Source organism: Calidris pugnax, unplaced genomic scaffold (assembly GCF_001431845.1).
Source record: "Calidris pugnax isolate Ruff unplaced genomic scaffold, ASM143184v1 scaffold32, whole genome shotgun sequence".
NCBI lineage: Eukaryota > Metazoa > Chordata > Aves > Charadriiformes > Scolopacidae > Calidris > Calidris pugnax.
In genome coordinates this window covers 3,350,728-3,376,992 of record NW_015090783.1, presented here as the reverse complement: position 1 = coordinate 3,376,992, position 26,265 = coordinate 3,350,728, and the positions used below count along the sequence as shown (strand labels likewise).

The 26,265-nt window shown below is 41.9% G+C and overlaps 1 protein-coding gene across 1 annotated transcript in view; it reads right to left on the bottom strand.

Moving 5' to 3' along the window:
* TMEM132B (transmembrane protein 132B) overlaps window positions 1-26,265 on the bottom strand; it is a 213,272-nt gene that overhangs the window by 10,491 nt on the left and 176,516 nt on the right. The window contains exon 6 of the mRNA XM_014961024.1: window positions 6,203-6,408. Coding sequence (XP_014816510.1) covers window positions 6,203-6,408 — 206 coding nt within the window. The remainder of the gene's footprint in view (window positions 1-6,202; window positions 6,409-26,265) is intronic.

The window sequence follows — 26,265 nt, the reverse complement described above, 5'->3', positions numbered from 1 at the left end:
TTGTCTCCTTCCCAACACAAGTGTTAATCTGGTCTTTGCCAGTCAGCAAAACAGCAGCAAGGAGAGTACTAGAAGGGGGATATTCATAAAGCTTATGTGGCCCGTGCCTATTTAGGTTGCTTTATAATGCTAAAAAGATCTTATGAACTCTTTAACATACCCAGTTCCAATTTGTTCCTGTATCCTGACCCTCTTCAGCTCATCTAAGCCATAACATAGCTCTGAATAATCTCAGACTTTGGGAAAACCAGGTGTAGTTCTGAGATTTCAGAATTTAACTCTCTTTTAGTAATACAGACAGTACTACTAGTGCCCATGCAGAGCTGGAGAAGAATGCGCAGGAGCTATTCAGGTAAGAAGTACTTAGGGGATTTGGGGGAAAAGAGCCACAGAGCCAGTGGGAACCAGTTTTCCTATGGGAAAAGAGACACAGAACCGGTGTTCTGTGGCTTGAAGAAAAATGTTCACATGTTCAACGTTCACCTCAACTTACTGTTTTTTTGCAGAACTCTGTTTTCTGTTTCTGTGCCGTATGCAGATGTTTTACTCAGTTCCAGTGTGTTACTGTTACTATTTATTTCTGTGCTCATTTATTTCTACTTTCTCTGTTTCAAACTTTAGCCTATTGGACTGTTCAAGAGGAATAATATTCAAAACAGCTTTCAGAGAAAGAACTTCTCAACCCTAGTCCCATCCAGCTCAGAAATGTGAGTTGTGGGAAGAATGACCAGAGACAAGGAATGTTGCACAGAGGGAGCGCTCCCGCCCGTATCTCCAGGCTTCTGACTGTATGGGCAGCCAGCACTATCAATCACTAAAGGATGATTCAGGTCCAACTCTTTCCTTGTGGTATCTCTAACAAACAAAGGTAAGGGCTACATTTCCCTACAAAAACATTTACAGGTGTTTTTATCTTTATGGTTCTTCATAGAAATGCATGGTTTCTATTGCATGAAAATGTGGAATGTCAGAAAAGTATCCCTGAACCGTGGAATGGACAAGGCACTTTCTTATGTCAGTGCACATTAAAAAGAGAGGTGTTTGGATTTTCAATACAAGCCTTGCAAGTCTGCTTTACCAGGTACCAACTCAAGTTTATTCTTTTTTTAAACAGATGAGACCCATTTCCACTTCAAAGCCACAAACCCATGATTCAGTTAGTAAGTCAGAGCATTTCAGTTTTTTGTCTCTATGGGCCCAGCAAAATGTCTGAAATCACTGAATTGCATAGTTCCCTTCTGAGTCTTAAACTTCTTGTTATAGTGTTTTCAGTAGGCTTAAAATTCTTCGTTAAACAGTGAGCTCATTTTCTTTTTAAGACATATCTTCACAAATATAAACTATTGCTGCACATTGTGCTTTCTTTCCCCTTGTTTATCTCCGAGGTTAGCTCTGGATATCTCCCAGAGTCCTTCTTATCCTATTTCTTGCTTGTTGGCAAACTTGCTTGGATGATTTTTTTTCTTTTCTGGAGTGAACCAGGGTTGCCAGAATTACATTTAATTTACATTTTGTACAGAGAAAGCCTTTGCCAGAGAGCAGAGTTAAAACAGCAGCCCAGTTACAAGGGTGCCTGCTGGCGCTGATCTCATCAGTGATCTGTCAACTCTATATTATAGACACTGTCTGAGCAGTTTAAATACGTCTCTTTTAATTTGCACCACACTCAAACCAGGCATCACTTTCTTGGGCCAGATGCTGATTTTCTGTTAAAAAACCCCTACAGAAATCAGTTTTGCTGGTTTTGAATTTGAAATACTCATTAAAGAGTCATGTATTTAAAAAGCATTTTCAACACCTCTAATTGCAAAAAAAATCTATTTTGTATACAAAATATAAGCCACTACAAGTTGATTTAGTGAAAGCTACAGAAATAAGTTGCCCATAGCTCCACTCACAGTTCAAGAAGAAATGCAATTTGGTGCTTTTACAGATCTTGAAAATACAGTCTACCTATTAACAAAAATCTCTATGGCCTTATCTCCATAGGACATTAAAGTCAATTAACTAAATGAGTGAATTTACAGCGTGTTCAAGCTTTGTGTGGATGTTGTTATTCACAAATGGAATGATTTGAATCCAGTTTCACTTAATTTGCCTTAAAGTATGGCTTTATTTCTGAGTGGCAGCATTCAAAGAGAGGTTTCATTAAAGCAGTTTATTTTTTCCTGCATTTGACTTAGGCTAACTTTCCTGCTTTTGTCTCTAGTACTAGACAGGACCAAAGTAGAGCTACCACCTAACTGTTAGTTCATCTGACTGCCCTTCATAAGCAAGACTGTGTCTGGTTTTATAGGTTTTGAAGGTTTATGCTACTCAAAGGTTTGCAGTAATGGCCTTTGTTCAGTAAGGCCAGATGCTGGTAAAAGGCCAGTAAACTCTGTGCCTGGTACTGAAGCGTATGCTGGAGTCACACTGTGTGATGTCTGCTTCCCTGGGAGCTCATGAAAACAATGTGCTTTTCCCAGTTGTAAATATTTACTTAAATTAAATTTCCAGCTTGTTCTGAGAGACTTTAGCTGTGCAGCTCCTGTTAATGCAAGTAGAAGCCACTCATCCCATGTAAATGTATGTGGATAGAGCTAGTGCAGGAATTTCAAGAAGAAGGTAATTTCGCAGATGCACGAGGAATCAAAATAAATGTTCTTGTTAGACTAACAGAGTCTGCCTGGACCTCTTCTATGCTCTAATATTTGACTTTAATTTAAATATGCACCTTTTGTTTGCTGAGATCGTGGGCTTTTTTTTGCAGCCCATTGTGGGAGCAGAGTTCCTGTTAGCCCATGCTTGGAGGACTGTGTACCATGCATTAGTCATGAGTTGATCCATGGAACTGACTTTCATCTGGAAAGGGAGGTTCTTCATATCTGCAGTAGCACACTCCATAGATCAAATTCTCCTCTGGATAATAGTAAAGCTTTGCCATATATTTACAGACTGATCTGGTAATTTGTATTACTGCTCTTACATAGGGGAGATGGATATTTTTTCCCCCCAGTTTCTGGCATAAAAGCAGCCTGTTTTTTCTTTCTGCTCCTGTAGCCAGTTCCTGCTCTTACAGCAGCTCAGATCAGGTGAAAACTGATACAGTTCAAACTGAGGTAAGCATGTGGCATTCCTGAAATTTTTGTAAAGTTCCTGTCTTTTTCATTGCTTTGTGGAGATTATTCAAGAAGTTAGGTAAGCAAACATGTCTGTAATCACATGTAATTTACAATTACAAACATGACAGGGTTTATAGGGAGAAGCAATACATTTTATTAGATCAACAAACATCATTGGAAAGAACAGATGTGATTTGGGGCATATAAATAGTTTTTCAGGTCTGAAATAGAAGCAGCTATATTCAGATATATTCAGAAGAACAGCCATGCTGAGGCAGTAGTTTCACAAGCATTTCTTTTGTTGACAGCACCAATAAAAACATTTAAAAGATTATTGTAAACCCGGTTATGTTTTGCCATCTGGCTCAGCCCCTCAGACAACTGAACCGGCAGAGCCAGGCTGTGGGAAAGAGGCAGAGAGGGAGCTGGAGGAGGAATGTTTGGAGGTTGCTGAAATGTCTCGGCACAATCCCTGTAAGAAATTACCAAAAATTTTACCTTCTGTATAATGATGAATTACTTTATAGCAATGTTTTAGTTCTTGCCAAAAAGACAAGGGAGTAGTGTGAAAGATACCAACCCTAGTGGACAGGAGAAGAGTAGAAAATTGTTCTGTCTATGGGAAGGTGAGGAATGCAGAAGACACAATCCTTCCATGACTAACCCTGAGGACAGTGGTATAGTTTCAGTTGACCTGTGGGCCCTGCATGACTGCACTTAAATTTAAGACTGCCTAAGCCTGTTGGCAGGGACTTCCACAAGAACCCAGAAGTTAGATCCCCTCATCTTTTCAAATTAGTTTTCTTTAACGATGGATATCAAAGACCTCATGCAAATTGGAAATACTGGCAATGAAAAAGAAGTTGAAGCAATACAATGCTATGGCTTCCACAACTGCTAGGAAATGCTTGGATTTGGGGTTCTTAAAAAAGATTAAAGCACTCTTTCTCTTTCAAACGTGTTCTCAGGTATCACACGAGACAACCTTCTCACTGTACAGCACTAACCCTGTGTTATACATACTGGGAGGGCATTGTGGGGAATTACTGGCTGAACCATTGTTCAGAATAAGTGAATGTGGCCTTCTGGCTGAATCACTGAATGAGGATTCAGGAAACCAACCTGCAGCTCCTGACTGTAGTCCAAATCTCTGTGTGCTTCAGGTCACCTTTTAAAAACTCATCATAAAAACTGCCCCCATGTTTAGGATATTGAGAAACGTGTAGCTATGAAGGAGAGGAGGTATAAGCAGATGAAAAATTTAAGAGAAAAAAAAAACAACCAAAAAAAAAGAGGAAAAGCCACTAAATCTCAGGTAAAAGCCATCCAAATCTAAAAATAAAGGAAACGTCAAAACCTTATGTGCAAAGTAAATGTCAGTGTGAGCACAACTAATGCTAGGCCTAGACTGCCTGTTGATTTAGAATACCCCCCCAAAGTTAAAAAAAAATCCACCTGAATGTTCCATAAAACAAGAGATAATTTATTTCCAGTTGAAACCTTTCCCGTTCACATGGACATGGACTGCTGACACACAATGTCATAAACTACCAGCTGCAATTCTAGAGAATGATACAGTGTCCATACTTTCTCTTCCACCCTTCACGGAAAATGCTTGCTGAAGATGTGCCAGCAGTTCAGATGCAATCTGAGCAGCAGCAAACTCACACTGCTTGCCAGCTTGCAAACAGAGCAGACTCTCAGACCATTATCTTTATTTCAGCCAGCCAAATAAATCAGAAACTAGACACCAGGGGGTAAATTTCCAGCACTGTGTGTAATAGGTTTAAAGTCAGGATGTCCACGACCGTTAACCACAGTTGACTGTCTAACACACTGAGCTTGCTGCTGAAAGTTTACTCCTACAATAAACATCAACAGCCTAATCCTGCAGCCTTTTACTCAGCAAAATCCCCACTGGTTTTAGCGGGAGCTGCGCCTAAGGGAGCGTTGCAGCACTAGCACATGACAGACAGAAGAAGGTAATTTAAGTGAAACTTTAAGCAGGTGGCATATGTTCCATTCATTCATCACCAAGCACATCTCTTCCTGCCACAAAGGGCAACTTTGCCTTTACCACTGAAGCAAACACAAATTTCTCTTGTGCCAGACCCTCACCACCTCTTCTAACCAGGAACAATGCCCACATAGCCAAGAGGTATGTCAGTCCCTGTCTTTGGAGCTCATCATCTGAGTATCCAGTAAATTGTCTCCTATTATCCTGAGTTTTATGCCCTCATAAAGTGTTAGATAATTCCACTCCACTGCTGTCTGTTTGGGCTCTTTAAGGCTCTTCAATAGCCGAGACATTGTCCTGGGCAAAGCAAGTGCTTTAGCTAGAACTGCCACAGTGTTTAGCACTGCAGTTACTGCTGCCAGAAATGCTTTTTCACTGTATTATAAATTTGAGCTGGTGTCATGCCTTGTTCTCCAGTAGTATTTTTCAACAAAGTCTGAAATCCACCAATATAGCAGTGTTCCTGGAAGTTATTAATCATGCAAATTGTCCAAATGATTGCTATTCTACAATTAGTATTTCAGTAGGGACGGATAGAACAGAGCTCAAAATCCCTGCCCTCCTTCCTCTTTTTTTTTCCCCTTCCATATTGGTCTTGGTACAACATGTTCCTCAGAATATGGTCTTCAGTAGGAGCTTAAGTAGGTTTTTTGCATAATGCAGATCAACTAAAGAATGCTTCAGCCAGGTCTGCTGTAGAGTGTGTTTGTACAAAGATTGAATAATCATCCAAATCACAGAATGGTTTGGGTTGGAGGGGATCTACACACACACACTCTCACTCTGTTACGTACAGGATGAGAGAGGTCCCGGTTCTTTTCCTCAGACTGCATGATACGATTTCCTGTGTGGAATTGATTCATGCTTCAGGCAAAGGCACTGACTTTTTAAACTTTATAGATCAGGATAAAATGTAGCCTACCAGTACCATTGTCGGATGTTATAATGAGGGCTAAGACAGACTGTACAGCTATTTTTGAAAAGGAAAGTTTAGATTCTGAGAAATAGTCTAAAAATTGTTGTGTTCAAAAATCAGAGGCCCTGGGCACATATCTGGACTGTACCAATGCTGTGAGTGTACCTTTTATTGGTGGTGACGGGGATCCTCCAGCCTTTGATCTGGCTCAGCTCTGTGTCTGAGATCTCGATCTGCAGCGGGAGCCGCGGAACCCAGACCGTCACTTCTAATTGGGTGGTAAAATGCTGGTAAGTGAAGTTAACAATAGTATCCACTTTGCTTTTCATTTCCTTGCCATTAACGAAGATGGAGTCACATCTGTCAGAAACCTTAAAAAAGAAAAAGAGAAAAGATTAATTAGGAAATGAATAAAAGTTCCTAAGGAAACTCGAGGAATGATACATCAGTCCAAAGACAACACTGATAATGCAAGTCATGTATATTGTATTTTCAGTTTTCTAATTAGTAGCAAACAGTGATAAATGGACTCCAGGGAAACAGTTCTGCTTTCCTCAATGGATACTACTCAAACTACACAAATAATTTAATGATGTTATATAACCTATGTGAATCTTTTATACTAGGCAAATTAAACTCTTTATGAATCAAACTCCATGTGCATCAAAGTTTATGTTTACAACTTGCTTAAAGAACCTGGAAAAATGGGGCCATATGTTAGTAAGAAAAAGACTGAGTCAGAACCGTAAAACAGAATTCTTTCCTTTTTCCTTGAGCACTGTGATGCTGAAAGACAAAGATCCCCTTATGGCTCATGAGCAGAAGTGCAGCAGAAGCATTAATTTTTAGAACTCCTCAGTAATTGTTTTAGCAAAATGTATTCATAGTTGCTTTGTGTCATTATATGAAATTACTGCCAGAACTAGCGCGTGGGCTCTGTACTACAACTCATCTACCCTCTTGGTTTCAGGGATCCTTTGGCACAAAATCAAGGTCCTGAGCACAGATCCTGGTGATCTGAGGAGTGTGACATGGCAATGCATTTGACCGCATCCTGGAAAGAAGGAACTCCTTCTTCATGAGGTACAGGTTTATAATTTATTTATGAACGTGTGTGTGTATACTTTCAGATTACATAAATACATACACACATTTAGATTAATGTGTAACATGTTTATATATATGTATATACAGACTTATATATGTGCATGCATACGTACTCGTATCTGTATCTATATACAGGTTTGCATTCTGCTTTGAAGCCAGAGAGAGATGATAGTCTCCAACAGAGTCCATGTACTGTGATTTTAATCTTTTAAAACCATGGCTTACGAGATGTAGTTGTGTTCCTGAAATGGACTTTGTTCTCGTCAGGACTGCTCTGTGTCATGTTGTGTAACGCACTGGGACTCGGATCTGAAGGGATCCTGGCTAAGCCAGTGATTAAAGTCTGGTTTACTGGAGTTACTGAGATAACTCATGTAGACTTCAGTGCGGAATATGCTGAAACACAGGTTGGTTTTGCTCTGCAAACGTACCTCAAATCTTTTCTGATATTAAATGAAATTAGGGGTTACTGAGCCAAGAAGAAATACAGAAAATGTGTAGCAGCCTGTTTTCTTTTTTTTTCTCAAAGGCAGTCCTCACATATGACTTTCAAATTAAGTTTGCCCTCCTTTAAATCTCAGAATGACATCATGTTTTCTCTTGAGCTCTAACATTGTATATTGCTGTTAGATGGACAATACCTGAGTTCTAATATTATATGGAGCACATTTAATTAACAAAATTTTGCCTAAATGGCTCTTATAATGCTTTTAAGATTTATAAGAAACTTGCCTCTAAGAATCAGCTACTTCAGAACCAAAAGAAGCAGCAACCTTTATGCAGGTCATTCAGTGACAAATTTTATTTCCAAAATTACTGTGACATTGAAAATTGTGGCCACTCTCAATCCAAGTGTGGAAGGAGAAACATTTGGGAAACACTGTGCCAATTGACCTGGCAAATCCACTGAACATTGGCCATAGCAAATGACTGTTTCACACAGTGAGACCACGCAGCCAAACTTTTCAGATTGTCGTAATATAAACTTTTATAACATCACTGTACAACTGATGTCAGTCTTCTGTATTACTCATTAATAGGTGATAGCTTTGCTAAAAATATTGTAAAGTGCTTTGAAGTTCTTGTTAGAAAAGCTCTGATGCTTTTCTCTCCATATGCGATACCCATATATAAAGTAGAAGAGCTGCACTTCCACGTTCACCATTCCCAAGCCAGCTTCTCAGATCCTAATCAAGGTACTGAGAGTACTATCAATTGCTTTTTTACAACTGGTCTAAGCCAGGTTGTGAGAGATGGGGCAAAGGAAACTCAGTCACTCTTCTGGAGAGAGAATGCTCCTTCCACATAAATGCTTAATGAGTACAAGAATTTTTTAAAAAATAAATCTAGCTATCTGATAAAGAGCTTAAAATGGTCTCCAGGCTCAGGAGCACCACAAATGAGATGGAGCATACTCAGAATCTTTGTTTCCCTCTCATAATGTGTCACAAGTGTCTCTGGAAAGTTTAAGCACATTAATCAAGCCCATTAATTGAATGAGCAGCTGAGATTTTAAATCATAAAGTCTACATCTAGGGAGTTTTCTGAGAATTAATACAAGACAGAAATAATTAAGAAAACTCAAAGAGGGAGGGATAAACATCACGACTGAATCAGGGGAATAACTAATATCTGACATGACAGCAGCTAATATTTTAGATTCTCTTCTTGCTGCTTAAAATGTTCTTGTCTTCTTGTCAGCAGGCAAGAAAGGTGCTAAATTAGGGAACTGAAAGATGGACTTTAATTGTAGCTGTAAAAATATCAGGCTAGGCTTACAAATTTTGTAGATTATATGTCTAGACAGAGCCATTTATATACTGACCAAGAGGTACGTATAAATCGGTATATATTACTGTGCTATAGAAGTTCACCCAGTGGCTTTGTGTAGAGTTCAGGCTTAAGCGTATCTTCCAGAAAATAATCCAGCCGTGATAAGAAAACCAGAAGAGAGGCATTATTGTCATTCCAGTTCTCTCTCTGGAATTTAGGTTTACTCTGTTGGGTACAAGCAAACCAAATTATTTAAAGGAAAATTAAGTTTGTGCAAATAAGGATGAAAACCACAGCAGTCAGCTGAATCCATCTGAATCCCGTGAGCACTGCTAACCATCCTGGCTAGACTAAAGCTCACCTGAGGAAGACTGTTGCACTCACATGCGTTTACTTACTGCTGTGTTCCATTCACTACACCTTACAGCAGTTGTTACTTGAAAGTAGATTTGGTTCATCTGAAGGAAACAAGAAACTTGAGCATGTACAGAAAATGCCCAGCACTCCTGTTTCACTTGGCATCTACTAGAGACTCAGGACACAGGATTAATATAATCCAGGTCTTAGATGCGAGCTGGAATGTCATGCTAACAGCTCTAACACTCCTCCACAGTGAAGAGGGAATGAGCAACACACGCTGAGCTCTGGGGACTCGGTGCAAGCTGTATTCTCTGGCCCCTTCCCTTTCTCCCCTTTTGACTCTGCTCCATACTTTTCTAGTCACTCTCTGACTGGCAGAAGTAGCTCGTGAAGCTGGTGGAAGAGGAACTCATATGACGTGCTGCTGGACTTCAGGGAGTACAGGCCTGCTTACATCAGAAAGCGCTCAGGCTCGCCATGGGGCAAGCTCTGACACAGCAGAGAGACACAGGCAGAGTCACAGTAGCAGGTGACTTAATGCACAGACTTCTTTTGAGCTGCTGAATCTGACGGAACAAAGAGGGAAAATGCAGTCAAATCTCTCCTGCAAACACTACACAGTGAGAAGACTCAGCACAGACTTAGAGCTGCCACCCTCTCATATAAAATGCACAGAGCAGGCCTGTTTAAAAGTCTGTCGCTTTCCATTGGCAACTGCCTGACAAAATCAGAAAGGGTTATTTGAGACAGTTTGCAACCAGGAGGGCAGCCTGGCCGGTGATGTGCTCCGCTCTGCAGGTCAAGGGAAAGAGAACTGCAATTAACCTCTCCGGGCTTTGAAGCAGGTGATTGCCTCCAGTCCCCACAAGTGACTGTGAAAAGCACAGTTTGCCCTGTAGAGCCTGTCACAGCCGCCTCGGTTTAGACTAAACCTGTACAAAAGTAGCTACCAGTCCAAAAGAGTAATTGGGAAACCATTCCATGTTTGGGTCAACAAAGCTTTACACACCTTTTGGGTCAACAGGAAAAACAGAGGGAACATGAACTGCCAGGAAAACAAATAACACCTGCTGTGTGGTTCATCTTTACGTGCAGGTTTGATTCCAAAGCTCCTACTTTGCCCTCCGCCTGCAGGTCGTTTTGTTAGGAGACAGAATGAGACAGATGTAACAGAAACAGTCACAGTCCTTGTGCCCGGTAACCACTCAGGAGTTTTTCAGTTAAACAAGGCTTTGTTGCTGAATGCCTTCTTGGCACAACCATTTTTCCTCCATCACTCTCGTGTTGGAGGAGGGAGCATGATGGTTTCAAGAGAGGCCTATCTCTGGTCAGCAGCACTTCAGGGCTTCCCCAGCCTGTACTGCTGCTCCAAGCTCATTTCTCACCTTCAGACATACACATCTCACTGATCTTTACATGAATGGTGTGTGCCCACGCAGCTGCGTATGAAAATGTACAATGAATTTTAAAGGGAACACCTACGACCCAAAGGAATTAATTCTGTTAATTTGGTATGAAACAACAGTGACTGAATGATACAAGAGTGACACCAAGTACAATGCCAGACTGCCCTCTGGCACTCTTCATCTGTGAATTTTTGACACACAAACCCCAAAAGGATGGTGGTATTTTTACCACCCATTTATAGAAGAGGAAATTGAGGCACACGCAAGTGTGTGTCAGACTCGGGTCTAACACACCGTCTTTCCAGCTGAGAGCTGTAGCCCTTTGGTTATCCAGTCAGGTCCCCAAATGGCTTAAATTTGAAGCTCAAATTCACCCTTGAAAAGAAGTCCTTTTTACATTTACTTTCAAAAGAGCCTTCACCAGTACTTCAGCAGAACTGGCCTTTACAAGAGAGGGGTTTTACCTGGAGTCAAGATCTACTGGCATTTAAAAATACTTAAGTTTAATGGGAAAGATGTGCAGAGATCTTCAGTTTTGTAACCTGGTTTTTCAACAGCAAAACCCAACCTTATCCCAGTCCCTGCCTGAGACAAAAATATTTCTGATGTCCAGCATAGGAGGCAGAGCCCAGAACACACTCTGGCTGCAGCAGCCTATGTCCTGGGCAAACAGGCTCCCCCAGCCCTGGGCTCGGGAGCCAGAGTGCGTGTGGCAGAAGAGGTAGGAATGGCAGACCAGAAAATTGCAGATGTTTATAAAAGGTCAGAGGATCAACGCACAGGCTGCTTTGCAGTGAATGTGTAAGGGATGCAAAGTCTCATTATTGTGGCTGAGGCTCTGAAGAGAACAATTCGAAAAAGATTTTAAAATGACTGGTGCCTACAGTAAATGGCTCACTCTCATAACAGTCTTAAAACTGTAATTTTGTGGTATTTCCTGAATGCCTTCTTTTTCACCTTTTCAGCGGCATTGTTCCTGGCATTGTCTTGTCAGCCCATTAGGAAGGGCTTGTGGAGCTACTTCAAACCCTTACGCTAAGTGTTTTTCTTCTGCTTCTTGCATCTTTTTATAATCAGGGTTGGTTTTTTCTGTTTTGGATTATTTTGTACTTTATTTTTATTATTGCTACATGTTTGCTTTAGAAGCAGAGTCTGAAATGACTTCCTCAGCCTGAGGAATCTGCCTTAGTGTTTAGGTAATCGTTGAAGACAAAAAGTAGGATTATTATTCTTTCTCCATCTTTCAAACAGCTGCTTACCTCTGTGCCTTCCCTGGCTCCCGTCCCCTTCTGCGCTGTGCACTGCCTGAAGCCATGGCTGGAGTCTCTTCTAAACCAACAAAGGGACTGAAAGATATGCCTCACATCTGGAAACAAATAAACAAAGGGTTTTCCCAAACCCTTTTTCAGCTAAGAAATGCTGGTTTTATTTAAATTCAGAATTATCCCTGATAGTAGTCCAGAAAATGTCAGTCTTCTTGTTTCAGCTGTAGTTGTATGTTACATCATGACATGTTAATTACTCTAGTGCACAGTATTTGCCCATATGCATGGAGTAATAGCATAAAGGTATCATTTTTCATCAGATTTTATTTCCCTTTTAAATTTAAAACTAGTTGGCCAAGGTTGAATTACAGTTCTGCCCCAGAACAGCACGTTGTCTCCTGTTGGGCTTGTGTGGCAGAGACAGTCTGGTGTCTCCCTGTGCTGTTGACTGCACACAGACCTCCGCGAAGCACTTCGGGGCCAGCCTGTGAGACGCCTGTTTTTCCTTGCAGGTGGCAGCACTGCTGTGTGGGGCTCCTGCCTGAGGAGCTGTATTGTCCACCAGGGCCCAGTGAGGCGAGAAGCACCCCGGGAGGAGGAGACATGGACCTTGCTGCTGACACCCGTGCAGTGATGCAACTTCCCAAGCAGTCCTTGCACCGTACGTATCAAAGCATTGCACGTGGCCTGTGAGGCTTAACAATGCACTTATTTCAGCCTCTTCCACAAGCAGGGATTTTTCTGTGCAGTTAATTCCGGCAATAGTGCTGCTTCACTCTGCCCCAGCTAATTATGTGTACTGGGGTCTGCAGATATTGTCTCCAAGCAATTGCAGGCAAATAGTAGATTAAAAATACACGGAGTAAGGGGTGGCAAATGACATGATGCTGAAATTGAAACTAATGAAAACAGAAGTTTTATTCCCTTTTAATTTTAGACATGTGCAGAATAGTCTTAGAAGTGTCATTTTTGAAACAATCTTTTCACGTTAATTTGTTTTTATTGGCAAATCAGTTCTCCAAGTACTGTTCTCTGGAATAACTGCTGTAGTTTCAGATACAAGTGTTGGCTATAGGAAACCCTTGAGATACACTCTAAGGTTTGTTTCCTACTTAGAAACAATAGCAATAGTTTAAGTCAAGTATTCCCCATCCCATGTATTCAATATGTGTTTGTTTTTCATCTTATCAGTGAATGATAATATTCCACGGAAACAGTATACAAACTGCATGATTCAATGCAGTCCAGTAGCAATACTTACATGATGCAAATATGAATCTAATGATTTTTCCCCCTCTACTACCAGCTTTCACTGGAGAAAATGTAAAGAGTGAAGTATGTCAAGATGAGCCTGAAGCGGTTCCACTGCTCTTCATCTTAAGTAGCCTTAAATTGCAACATCTACCAAGAAGAAAACCACACACTTCTACGCTGAAACAAGAGGTATGTCTAATCTTGTTGTTTGGGGAGATTAGGATTGGGGCAGGGAGGTTCGATCAGCCCCCACAGCACTGTGGTACCCTGTAACAACAGGCCAGTCACATCATCCTTCAGCAGGAATATTGCTGTGTTTGGCTCAGTTATTTTCACATACACTTGGTCTTTCTTTAATTACCCAAAACCTAGATCTTACATCCACTAAAGTCAATCCAGTTTAATTGGGTGGAGGATAATCAAGCATCAAAGGCCAGAATTTCAGAGGTTAGCAGGCATTTAACCAGGTAGGTGGAGATTTCCAAAACCACATGAACGAATCCATTGGGAAATCCAGGCCATTTTGAAATTATCATTTTGTAAAGGTCATTCTTTCCAGTTTTATTGTTCTAAGAGAGTAAGGTGGGAGATTCAAGACTCATATCTGGACTTCAGGTTTCTCTCGTTAGAGATAGAAGCACAATCTGACAACCACTTGCTTTGAAAGTGAGGAGTTAGTAGGAGCACAAGTGCTCAGCCCAACGCTCAAGGCCCCTAAGACCAGTCCCCATGGCTACAACGAGCCGCACAGAGAACATTACAGATACCCATAATCACAATGTCCATAGCTCTGTTTGCCAGACTGGCCCTATGCTGAAGAGTATTATGGCAGTGGTACGAAATACAAACCGTAATTCATACTCAGGTCTGAAATGTAATGACAATGAGTTAGAAACAAGATTGAAAGGAAAACTCTTTGTCCAGGAAAGCAAAGATTGGGAAAACCAGATAATAAACTGAAGTGCTTTGTGTTCAAGAGACCACAAGAACATGATGGTCCCAGCAATCGGCTTGTGGAGGGGACTCTCAGTTACACAAATGCACAGAGCTCCACATAGGTAACATGAGACCACATTAATAGCAGCTCAGCAGCAATTAGCACAATAGATTTAGTGATATCCTATTGTTTTATTGAAGAAGCCTCTGCTCATTTCCTCTGTAGGTGTCACTATTTAACACAATTGATGAAGAGAAGCAAGATATTGAGGGAGGAGGGAGATGAGATTAGGTATAGCTTGTAATGATGTGAATGGGTATTGGAAGTTTGAGAGTGTTTTTACCTTTTAACCCCCATTGAAATGCACTGAACTAGAGGGAAGGACAGCATGGAAGACATTAACATTTTGGTTTCACAATAGAGACAATTGCTGTGGCTTAGAAAAGGTGCAATGATCCATGAATGTACAATGAGAATTTAAAAACCTGCTGTACTGAATGAAGTGTGCGCTATTCAAAAACTGTTGATCTATGCAAAATTATTAAACAACACATGAGATCTGCCAGGATTTCAGTCCCAGGTGCAGAGCAGCTGCTCTCATTCACTTTCCAGCGAGCCGCGCAGGGGCGTTCCTGCTGGAGATGATAAGTTTGGCGGGTGCACAGGTTGAAAGGGGAGGACCAAAGAAGGTGGGTGTGCTTCCAGACTCCAGCCTGCTGCTTGGCCTGACTCAATTCCGGCTCAGTGATAACTGCTGTGCAGCCTCGGCGGTGGCGCAGCTGCTTGGAAGGGCAGATGCTCTGGCGTTTCCTTCTTATTGATTATGTAGAGTGAATACTGAGAGTGATTGGGGGGCAGCTAATGGCAGTACATGGTGGCTGCCAAAATGTTCTCTGCTTCCCCTCCCAAGTTCCTTTACTAATCAGCTGAGCTTTTAATTGCACTTTTTCTACAAAAATCAAGCTGAGGAATTCTGTCAGAATTAAAAGATACTGTTTCTGCTCTCCCCACTGATTTATCATCACCATGTCCAGATTAAGAGAGAGACAGATCATCTTCATTAGGTCAAATCAATGGTTGCATTAAGATGCTGGTGTCTCTGGAAGATAAGAGAATGCCCTTGTTCACAGTACTGGGAGTAGACAGTGGTTGGTCCATCAGGAATGTCAGCTCCCCTGCACAAGAAGAAATGATGCTTGATACCAGTAACTAAAAGATGGTGGGGGCTGTTGCTGTTGGTCTTAGTGCAGACAGTTATACAGTCAGTTGGGAAACCAGGTGGGACTCTACTTTGATGTGTGAAAGAAAAATGGGATGTAACTGGTAGGGGATACAGAATGACTTTTTTTTTTTGATACAACACTCATTGAAGTAAATAAGAGACTTTCTACTGATTCACTGGCCTCAGATCAAGAGTTTTAAAGGATGTGAGGACTTCACTGTCTATTGTAATGCAATGCCAGCCCACTGCGACACAAGCCTGGAATAGGGAGATTTTTAGGCAGTGTTTTTTCAGAAGCTGAAGTTCTTTAGTATATCACACTTCAAGTTGTTTGGACACACTGCAGTTATCTCTTGATAGAGCAGCAGTTCCAATACCAGGATGCAGAAGACCAGGTGCACGTGAAACTTATCTCATATAGTTCATTTAAATGTCAGCACACTTTGTGTTTGGAAGAAGCTTCAGGAACACTGTTGTTTTTTTTCATTCAACCACTGCTTTTGTTGATAACGATAACACATGGAGCAGAGCTCAGAGCAGGATCTCCTGCTTCCTTGTTCACTTGTGATTGAAATTTTGCCGGTCCCATTCTTGCTCCATGAGTTTCTGCTTCTTTTAAGCAATCCAGTATGCAAGTCAGGATGGCTTCTGCTTGCCTTGTCACCATGATACAGCCCCTCTCCTGGGCTAACATCCTTCCAGCCATTCCAGACAGGTTTGCTTATCTCTAGACAGACATCTTCACCCTTTGCACTGAGATAAGTGCACAAATTCTAAGCACATGCTTGTCTGAGGTAGCTTTTGCTTCAGTGTTAGATCCTCAAACTTCGGCAGATTTGGCATTACCAACACTTGTTAGTTTAAGTAAACATCCACGTGCTTCATATTCATCAGCTGGTATCCCAGAATATACCAGAGTATCCCAGAAGGCCTTAAGAGGTTTTTATCTGGTGAAACCCCAGGATATGGTGCCAGCTTTCTTGCACCAGTCTAATTGCAAACACAGAACCTGTTCTGTAAAAGCTGTTAATTAGGTGAAACTAACACATGTTTGAGCTACATGCCAACGTGGGTTTTTTTGCCCTCTCTCTTTTTTTCCCCCCACTGTAATAACACAAATAGGGTTATAGGCTGACAGAATAATTTACACATCATTGAGAAAAGTAAGAGGGGAGAATATTCAGGCAGATGTAGCATACTTCAGTTCTGCTGAAGTTCTTTGTAAAATAATGGGCTTTAAAAGTAATCTTCTGTGTGCTAAGTAAACTTAGTGTTCGTGATTCATGGCTCTAATCCCTGTGACTGAAATTTAAGATCTAAGGCTCCATGAAATTAAAAGAAAAAGAAACAATTACATGCGTATTCATTCAATTTCATGTATTGCGTATCCTTCAAGTTTTCCAATGAAATTTTAACAGAGGAAATAGAGGTTTCTGAAGAATATGTACTTGAAAGAAACCAGCAGGTCAGTGGTAAGTGCTGAAGATAACCAGCTCATCAGTGCCTGCTGGTTTCTTGACATCCCTGGAGAATGCAAGTTGCCTCCAGATTTCCTCATGTCCCACAAGTAGTACATAGATGCCACAACACAGTGCGCAAACAGGTGAAGGACGCGAAGTGTGTACAGCCCTCGTGCAGGACACCAGCCCCTCAGCCCTTCCCAGCTGCACAGACCCGCTGTACACAGGAGGATGCTATCCTTATCTCAAAGGATCAATAGAAAACCCGGGGGGGGAATCCAAAAGAGCTTTTAAATACACAGAAGTACGCTTTTATTTTGTAAAGAAAACTGTGGTCCTATTCGTTTTTAGTGCATTGACATTTGTAAGTCTTCTTGGCTCGTTTTTAATCTCTGAGCAAGAGCAACAAATAATTCATTAATTAGTAAAAAAGGAAAAAGGGACATTCAGACAGCAAACACAGCCAACAAAATCAGCTCTCAAACTGCGTTCATTCAGCCAAATTTATTTGGAGAGAATGTCAAGAGCCTTTACCTAAAAAAAATTACCTTTCTTCTCTGGTCTTACAAGACCAGACTATACCAGATTGTTCTATTCATCTAATATAGGATGATGCAGAAGATTGGCATTAGGAGAGAGTTCCCTATTTAATAAATGGAAAAAGACAGGAGACATAGATGGATGTCATTCAAAGAATTGAATTTAGATATATACAAAGAGGGTGCACGTTCCTCATATATTCAAGATGGTCAAACAATTTCTAGCCATCACTAGATCACACATCCTATTGCACTGTAGGCGCTACTGATGCTTTTAATGTTAGCACAACACTAAATATTTGGTGATTTCTATGAAAATTCCCATACCTGGAGTCATATTACTCTGCAAAAAAAATGAATTTTTCAAATGTAAAAAGCATCTAGCTGTAGTGGGTACTAAGAACGGTTTAAAAACGTGGATTCCCTAAAGGCTAAAAACACAGATGAGCTCCAAAAGGGCCTCAAAAGTATTTTGAACCTGCTTTTTAGGCACTGTCACTTTTCTGGAGGGAGGGTGAGTAAATACAGTAAAATACTGTTAAGGCCAGTATTTTAACTACAATATTCCTATATATTGTGCACAGCAAAAGGCACTTTTAAAATGATGGCAGCATTGTAACAGTACAGGGGGCTTTATCTACAGCACAGGGAAGACAAGAGAAAAATGTTCATTGGCTACAGAGGAGCAGATGGTGAAGGTGAAAAGGAGAGTTCTGCTCGTTCCCACCATCTCCCTGCCTGTCCCCAGTGTCCCAGCTCCCGCGGTAGCACTGGGCCTGGGAGCTTCCCACTGGATGGTCCTGTGTCACCTCCTTGGTGACTGCCCACACTGAGCTGTGCTCCTGTGGATGGGACTCGCAGGGAATACTCCTGGACAGTCACTCAGGGAATCAGAGCGAGGTCCTTCAGGATGAATGCACTGGAAAGAAAAAAGGCTCAGTGCATCAAAAACATGGCCAGATTTTCATCCAAGTGTACAGTCTCGGGGCTCTTGAAATTGTCAGGAAGTGTCTGAATGACACAGCAGATCTTTTCCAAGAAAATATTTCATCTCTTTTTAATGTCAGAATGACATGAGCATGAGACTTTGCTTAACTCCTTAATGCTCCTTAAAGTTCTGGATTTGCTCCTGTATATAAACAGATCTAAGAGCGTGCTGAAGATGGCATGTTTCGGTTGCGACAATCTCAGCTCAGACACTTACATTCTGCATATAAATTCAGAGGAATTACTACATAATTACATACATAAACTGCACCTCAGTCAGATGGAATCCCTTGAAAATAGCCCCCCCCATGTAGCCCACTGTTTCTGACAGCTGGACACCTACAGCTCCTCCTACTCCTACCTAAGGTTTCTTGCCAGACCAGGGGAGGAGAAATCCAAGGTAAAACCAAGGGAAGTTTAAGGGTGGAGGGGTGGGTTTACAGATATCTGTCTCATGAGTTTGTTACAAGAATGAAAAGCTGATCTGCTCACAGCAGCAGCTGTGTTTGTGTTCTCCAACTGGAACAGGAGAGGAGTGAATTGTCCCTCTGGTGCAGGAAGAAGCAGGGAGCGGAACAGAACAAATCCTGCAGGAACAGTCCTGGTTGGGGAGACTGCTCAGGGTGAAGTCTGCTGCGTTGCTGTCTGTTGTTTGACTTTTTTATTGTGTCAATAAATCCAAACTCCAACAAGGGGGGGAGCAGCACATCTTAGCTAGAGTGTCTATGCAGAGCAGAATAAGAAAATGCCTGGTGCAATTGTAATAGAAATATTTGACTACTGCATTGATAGTAATGAAGATGTCATACTGAAGATGGAACTGGTTTTTCATTGCCATGCATCAGTGGTGTACGTGCTCTCTAGCTAAAGGGTCTGTAGGACTAAGGGGCCGCTGACTTCTGCTAACACTTCTGATAATTTTTTTCCTCTTTCATTAGCATTCTGGAGCTTTCAACCTTTAAGTGTCTTCCACTGTGGGCAAAGGGTGGTGTTAAGGAAATGGCATTGCCAAGGATGACACCTTTCACTACGTTACTACCCAAACACAGAGTTCAGCCACACGTGACACATACCTGCCACAAGTCATTGAACAGGGCTTACATTTCTCTAGAGGTTCTCTGCTGGTCATTTTGGTGTTTTTTACAAAGAGAATAAACTGCCATAATCCTTCCTTTTATCAAGAAGGGAACACAGCTTATGAAAACCCTCAAATAGAAGAGGAGCCCTGAGGACACATGGTGTGTGGCTCAGAAGTAGCTTTTTGGGCAGGTGGCCCTACACTGAGCAGCCGGGGTTGCCAGGTCCAAAGCTTCAAGCCATCACAAGAGAAAGACTGTGCTGGGGGTGCAGACCTAAGGACTACTAGGGTAGGCACGTAACAGGTCACAGAGTTCTCTCTTTTGAGAAGAATTTTTTAAAACCTGATAATCACTGTGAGAACAAATGTCAAAATGCCTACATTTTGGATAACACAAAAATTACTTTTTTCCACGGAGTTCTGCAGAAACCATGACCTATCAAGATCAATAGTCTGCTATTGAATTTAAGTTAAAGGCAGAGATTATCAGAAGAATCAGTGTAAAGCTGCCTGACTCCTCCATTGCTCTCTTCACTGGATTGTCTTTGCTCCAAAGCCCATATGACCTGGGTGGACTGAGCTTCTGTCTCACCGAATAAGACCCTGTTAAAATCTAGCTACAAATGAGTGTTCTTCCTGTCTGTCAGTCTTCCTCCTGTCTACAGCCACAGTACATGTACTTGTATGAACTTTATCTAAATGCCAAGATAGATCTGTAAAGCTCTTCAGTTCCCCTATTGAATCTGGGAAAAAATAACCATTCCAACTCAAGCATGAAAGGTAAGTGACAAACCGCAGCGTGCCGCCATAAGTTTTCTGTTGTACTTCTGGGTTTTTCTCTTTTGGTTTGTTTTTGAATATCTTCCCTTAGGGCTGTGTAGATACAGAAAAACATACCACAGTCAAAGAATGTAAAAAACCACGGGAACAGAACAAAAAGGTTTCTTTCTTTCCTTAAAGTTAGACCGATTCACTTCATCACAAGGCAAGAATATGTAAAAGCTACGTCCAACAGAAAAATATATCCCAAACCCTGGAATCAGAGAAAACATATGAATCTGTTTGGTCTGTTACTAGGAGTTAAGATTTTTCTTCTTCTCCAAGAAGTCTAGAGGCACATTATGGACTTAACCGGAGTTAATATACAATCCACAGGGAAACTAGGGATGAGCAAACCAGATGATGTTGCTTGTCAGGATCACATGTATTTCTTTATATTTCTTGCATGATGCCGCATTTGCCTCATCATTCCCTAAAAGCCTCTGGTTTGGGCCTCAGGAAATGCGGGTTCGTATAAAGGCTCTGCCATTGACAGAGCGTAGAAGGAGCCTGCCCACTTCATTAGCTGGTGCCTGTCTGCAGGGGAGGGATGTTGCCACTCCCCATTCAGAGGCTCAAATGATGTCTTTGAGTTGCAGGTCGCTCCAACACTGGGGAAAGACATGCTTAGACCATAAATTTGTTGGGTTTATGGCAGTTGTCACACACAGAGAGCTAATGAATGCATGAAGATGTAGCGAATGTTAAAAAAAAAACCTAAACCAATACTTCCAGATTGTGTCTAAAAAGGAAATGGTGTCATTAAAAATGATACATTGTTAAAAATGCCTAAAATAAGGGCTGGGAAAACTCTGTGTTACAAATCCCCAAAAGAGGGGACAGGGAAAGCAAAATGGAAATGAAGTAGTGAGGTAATCCGAATAGAAGGCAGGTTGACAGCACTGGCAAACGTACCTGATCAAGCTGTGCATTAGTTAACCTGGGTTTTGTTAAAGATGTATTACAATTTTATATGCATTACAAGTATGCAGGCCTGAGTCGGTTTGCCCAAGATGAATTCTTTGCTGTAGCTGCGACCCAAACTCGTTAGTTTAAATTTAACAGAGATTTTTATATGAATTTTAGTTACATTGCCCAAGCGGGCTTATTCTGAGGGGTATGAGTAAATGACCAAGCAGAGAGGTGCAATCAGATCCCTGCACAGAAAGCACTGTCACATGAAATGCTTGGTTGTTATTGTACTTCCATCTCCTAACTTGCTATAGCGACAAAAACCAAGTTAATGTGAAGCACAGATCTCATTTTTTAATTAATGCATACTTTGCCTTTTGTATTATTGTTCTCTGGAGACACTTCCTTCCTCATTCATACAAATTAAACAGAGACAGTGTGATCCAGTGCTGTGGCTGCCACATTTCTGCCCAAGCACAACAGAAATCCTGTGCTACCAATATTGTATCCCAGGCATCCCTACCACAGGGTAAGGACTGCTCTGCTGTGGTTCTGTACTCTCTGAAAATCAGCACTGAAGGCTTTCTAGATGATTTTGCCCTTATTTTCTTTAAGAAACCCCTGTTCCCTCTCTTCTTCACTGATCTTGGAGTTTTCTTAATACTGGCTCCTCAGCTGACATCACATGGAATTTCTTTTTACAGTGTTCTTGCTGCGAGTGCACTTTGGGGGCTGTGATAGGAGAGCTGCCATCTCCTCCTCTGTGGCTTCATTTCCTATTTCCTCCTGAAATCTTCAAATAGTTTCTTGCATTGATTTCCCACTTCTGTGGCAAAAGAGGGCTTAGAGAAGTTTTGTTTGGGATTTTTTAACTACACCTGCTGCCAATAGCCATACTTTTTTTTCTGTGCATTCACCCCATTCTCTGATAGATTTCATATTCTTCCCTTTCAGCTGTTTCTTTTCAACTCTGGTTTCATTTTTGTCCCTTTAAGTTATATCTATGTGGCTTTCCATGTCTGTTCTATTCTCCTCACATAAAGCCTTTCAAAAGGGGCTTTAGAGAGTGGGATCCCCACATCTTCTGAATTTATGTTGGTGTAGGTGCCCAAGATGACCCTTTCAAGATGTTTAAGAGCTGGTCAGTCAGTGTCTCGAATCCAGAGGGCCTGCTACACCTGCACAGAAGCCTGCGACCCAGTGGGATACGCAGCCACATGGGAGGTGTCTTCCCCTGTGCATGAGGAAATTTCAACACCTGAGGATGGATTCTCAAGACCACCTTGAAAGGTATGCTCTCGAGCTTCTAGTGTAACTGGAACGTCTCCGCCAAACCTCCTGCCTTGCTGGGGGATGGCTTGTACCACTGAGCAGCAGGGGCAGAGCCAGGATATTGCTGTGACCTTTGCCTGTGCTGCTCCAGCAGCTGGGCTTCCAACATAGGGGCTGGAAGCTCTGCCTGCAGACACACTGGGGTGAGAATGCAGTCCTGGAGTGCGCTGATCTTTGACAAACCCAAAGGGGTCTTTCCATCAAAATCACTGTGGCCAGTGTGGCTGGTACCAGGGACTACGGAATGTCCAGTTTATTTTCTGTTTGCTAAAGGATAACATGGAAGAGGCCACAAGGGTTCTCACCACTGACGTGGCCCTAAAGTGTAAATACTCCAAACTTTCAAGGAGGGGAGAGCTCATGAGTTTAAAGGAAATCATTTCTGCCTGCCAATAATCTCATCTTTATACCATGACATCCCCCTGCAACAGGCAGCTCTGTAGGCAGTTTGTGGCTACTAAAGCTATTAGATTTTGTTTACTGAAATAACTCTATTAAAGCCTCATGTTTTATGCAGCTCATAGATGTAGTTCTATTGATTTAACTTGAAAGAGCACCCTTTTTTTTGGTAGTAAGATGTTTGCTTTTCTACACTTTGCTGGCTTCCTTGCTTCCTTATTGCCTAACACGACAGCCTCCACAGCTGCCGTAGGTCACCAGTTTTCGGTGAACTAATGTTCAATGCAGGGCACTTGCGCTTATTGATTCAGCATTAAGGGCCATTCTTGTGCAGATACATTCTGCCTTGCCGCTCCGTAGCCCTCTTCATTTCTAGCTGTGCACTCAGGTTCAAGGGGATTATTCAACGAAGATTTTGTTCAAACTAGAATAACCCAAACTCACTTGTTTCCTGTGCTGCTCAAGAGGCTGCTATCTAGAAAACACACCTGCACCTTGAGGCGTTGCAGCTCATGTACTTTACAGTCCCCGAAAGGCACTGCCGGAGTCTTCCGAAGCCACAGGAAAGGTTTGGTACAAAGGCTCCATTTGTCATGAGGTAAAAAGGCAGCTGAGTTGAGGACGGTCAGGTAGCACTGGAGGGTGTCTCCTCTGCCTTCCTGGAGAGCAGCACACACAGTGGCTGCAGCTACAGCAGAGGGGTCAGGCAAGGTGGCAGCAACATCCTGCACTGAGTTAGGGAATTGGGAAGGGATGAGCTGCTCCAGTCAGATTCCTCCTTTTCAGGATACCTTGGATTTCTTTTCCTTACTTTTCTTATCATTCAGTCTCATTATAGCTGCCTTTATTTAGACTCACCTTCATTTTCAGGTACCTCAGGCTTTCCCCTGAGATTGCTGCAGCTTTTTCTAAACACCCAGTGACAGACCAAAAAATAATTATTTGAAAGACAGGCAACAGCAGCCACCTTCACAATCTCTTCAGTCTCACTAAATAGGATCTCTTCCCACCCTGACCCTCGGACACTCACACAATGCCAGCAATGTCACGCTCCGGTATAAAAACCATCTGTGTATTCTTCACATGGGCCAAAGCTGGAGGCATTTTCTTACAAGAATTAAGGAGATCAAAGTTGGCAATAATGTATTTTTCCTCAGCGAAATTAGTTACACAAGATGAAAATATCAATACTAGCATAAGGCGATTAAACAAGCCACGTTGTCAAGTTTGCAAAGAACAGAAGGTCTTAGCAAATGGCTGTCTACTAGACTTTAGACAACCATACTCACCAACAACACTGGAAAAAACAAACAAGCTCTAACTTTAATAGTTATAGTTGCACAGTATCCACAGAGAATACTGGGAAACATCCATGCAGCCCCACATATTCCCAGTCACCGTTTCCCTTCTACCCTTTATTTGCTTCAGTGTTCCTTTGTGCTTGTTTATGGTACTCGGGCCCTGATCTTCACACAGTAATTTTGCAAACATTTGTTTGGCATTTATAGTGCCCAAAATGTGTTTAAAAACAGCAATGAAGGATCTACTCCAAGGAAGGATTTTCTCATTTTACACTGATAATCTCACATGCTAAACTCACTACAGGTTGGGGAGATCTAAAAGGCTACAGCTTCTGCGTGGCAGGGCCTATTTAAGTCTGAGTTTTCCAGTATTAGTCTATTGAAATCTTGTATTTGTGGGATGGCAATAAAAGATGTGGAGAGAAAATCTCCCCTGGCAACACGTACTCTTGAAAGGCCCTTTCAAAGCAAACATTCCAGCAGTGAGAAAGACTTCAGCACGCTGCGTTCCCGTTTTCTCCTTCCTTCCCTCCCCACCTCCCCAGCCTATGCTCTTAGGATTGGAATAAGAAATTTCTTTGTGCCCCATATTATGAAACCATTTCCCAGCACCTTCGTGCACTTGGCTGAGGAAGACGTCACAGTCAAAGGTTCTATTCTTTCACACAGTGCTATCAGTATTTTATGTTTCTTTGCAGCCAAGTGTTATCAGCTGGTCATACAGCATTCAGTTTTGGGGGGAAAAAAAATCATTGTATTCTGAAATACCGATTGCATCAAATGGCAACCAGATTGGAAGACAGTAATCATGCTGGGCTCAAGCGATTAAAAACTCGCTTGGAAAATTGGCGCTTGCTGAGCCTCTATAGAAAGAAATGAATTAAGAAGGAAAACAATAAGGAAGGGCATACATTAATTTTGCTCTGCAGAGGATAATGTTGAGTGTAAGAGATCTAAGGAAGGACTGTGTGTCTTAAGGATTTTTCTCTTAATGTTTTCAGATGAAAACCTAAGATCCATTGGAGAGGGGTTGCAAATTAAATCCAAACAGTAATCTCAGAAGCAGCAATTGGAAAAGAGCAAATAAATAAAGCATATAAATAGGAGATAGTATTTCCTGCTAGGAACTTATCATTTGTGACAATGCAGCTCAAACAAAGCACTCCCCCTCGCTGGCAGTCCTGCTGGGCAATCTCCATTCTCCATTCCCCAGGTGATGTCGTTCCCCTCCTCTCTGCTAAGCTGCACTGGTTATTTGTACAAGTAGCTCAATAAAGGATTACCTCCCAGAATGTCTATATTGTAGCCAGCCCCGTGTACCTCGTGTTCAGCTGTGAGAGCTGTAGGGTAGGCACTGTGTCCACACCACTTTTATACAGTTGAGTACATTGTCAGTAGTCCACAAATAATAGGAGTATGCAACTCAAACAAACACCCAAATCTTCTTCAGTGAAGTACAAATGCATTTTACAGCCTTTTCTTGACACTTTCAAGAGTTCATGTAGCTTTGCTCATTATTCCCCTGTTTATTACAGCACATACTTTTCTCTGGCTTATGGCTGATCAGATCCAGGCTCATGTTTAAGGGAGGTTTTATTCTCCAGCCCAGGGCAGGACCGTGTTGCTCAGCCCATGGGCCATCACAGGTGCTCTCTAGCAGGAGCAGCCTGGAGTCCCCTTTGAAGGCGCTGCGGTGTTCGTTAGCTGCAGACTGCGTGCTGCTAAAATGTATTGTTACAGTGTTGGAAGGCCATATCCTGCAATGCTGCTCACACGAGTAGTCCTTACTCTCACTCAGTAAATGGGGTCATTTGCATAATTACCATGGGAGCAAGTATTATTATATCTGTAACGTGTAACACATGGATTTTATACACAGGGATACATACATGTATATATAGCACAGGGCTCTCTGACTTTGCTACCATTACAGTGTTACTGGTTCACTGGCCAGAGGGCTGTTTCAAGCTCTGACTTTCCCTCCTCAAAGCAGAGGATTTCACCTCTAAAAGTGCGTGTTGTGTTTACGAAGCCAAACCACCCACCCGTATCTGTCACTCTTCTGGACACTGTGCCT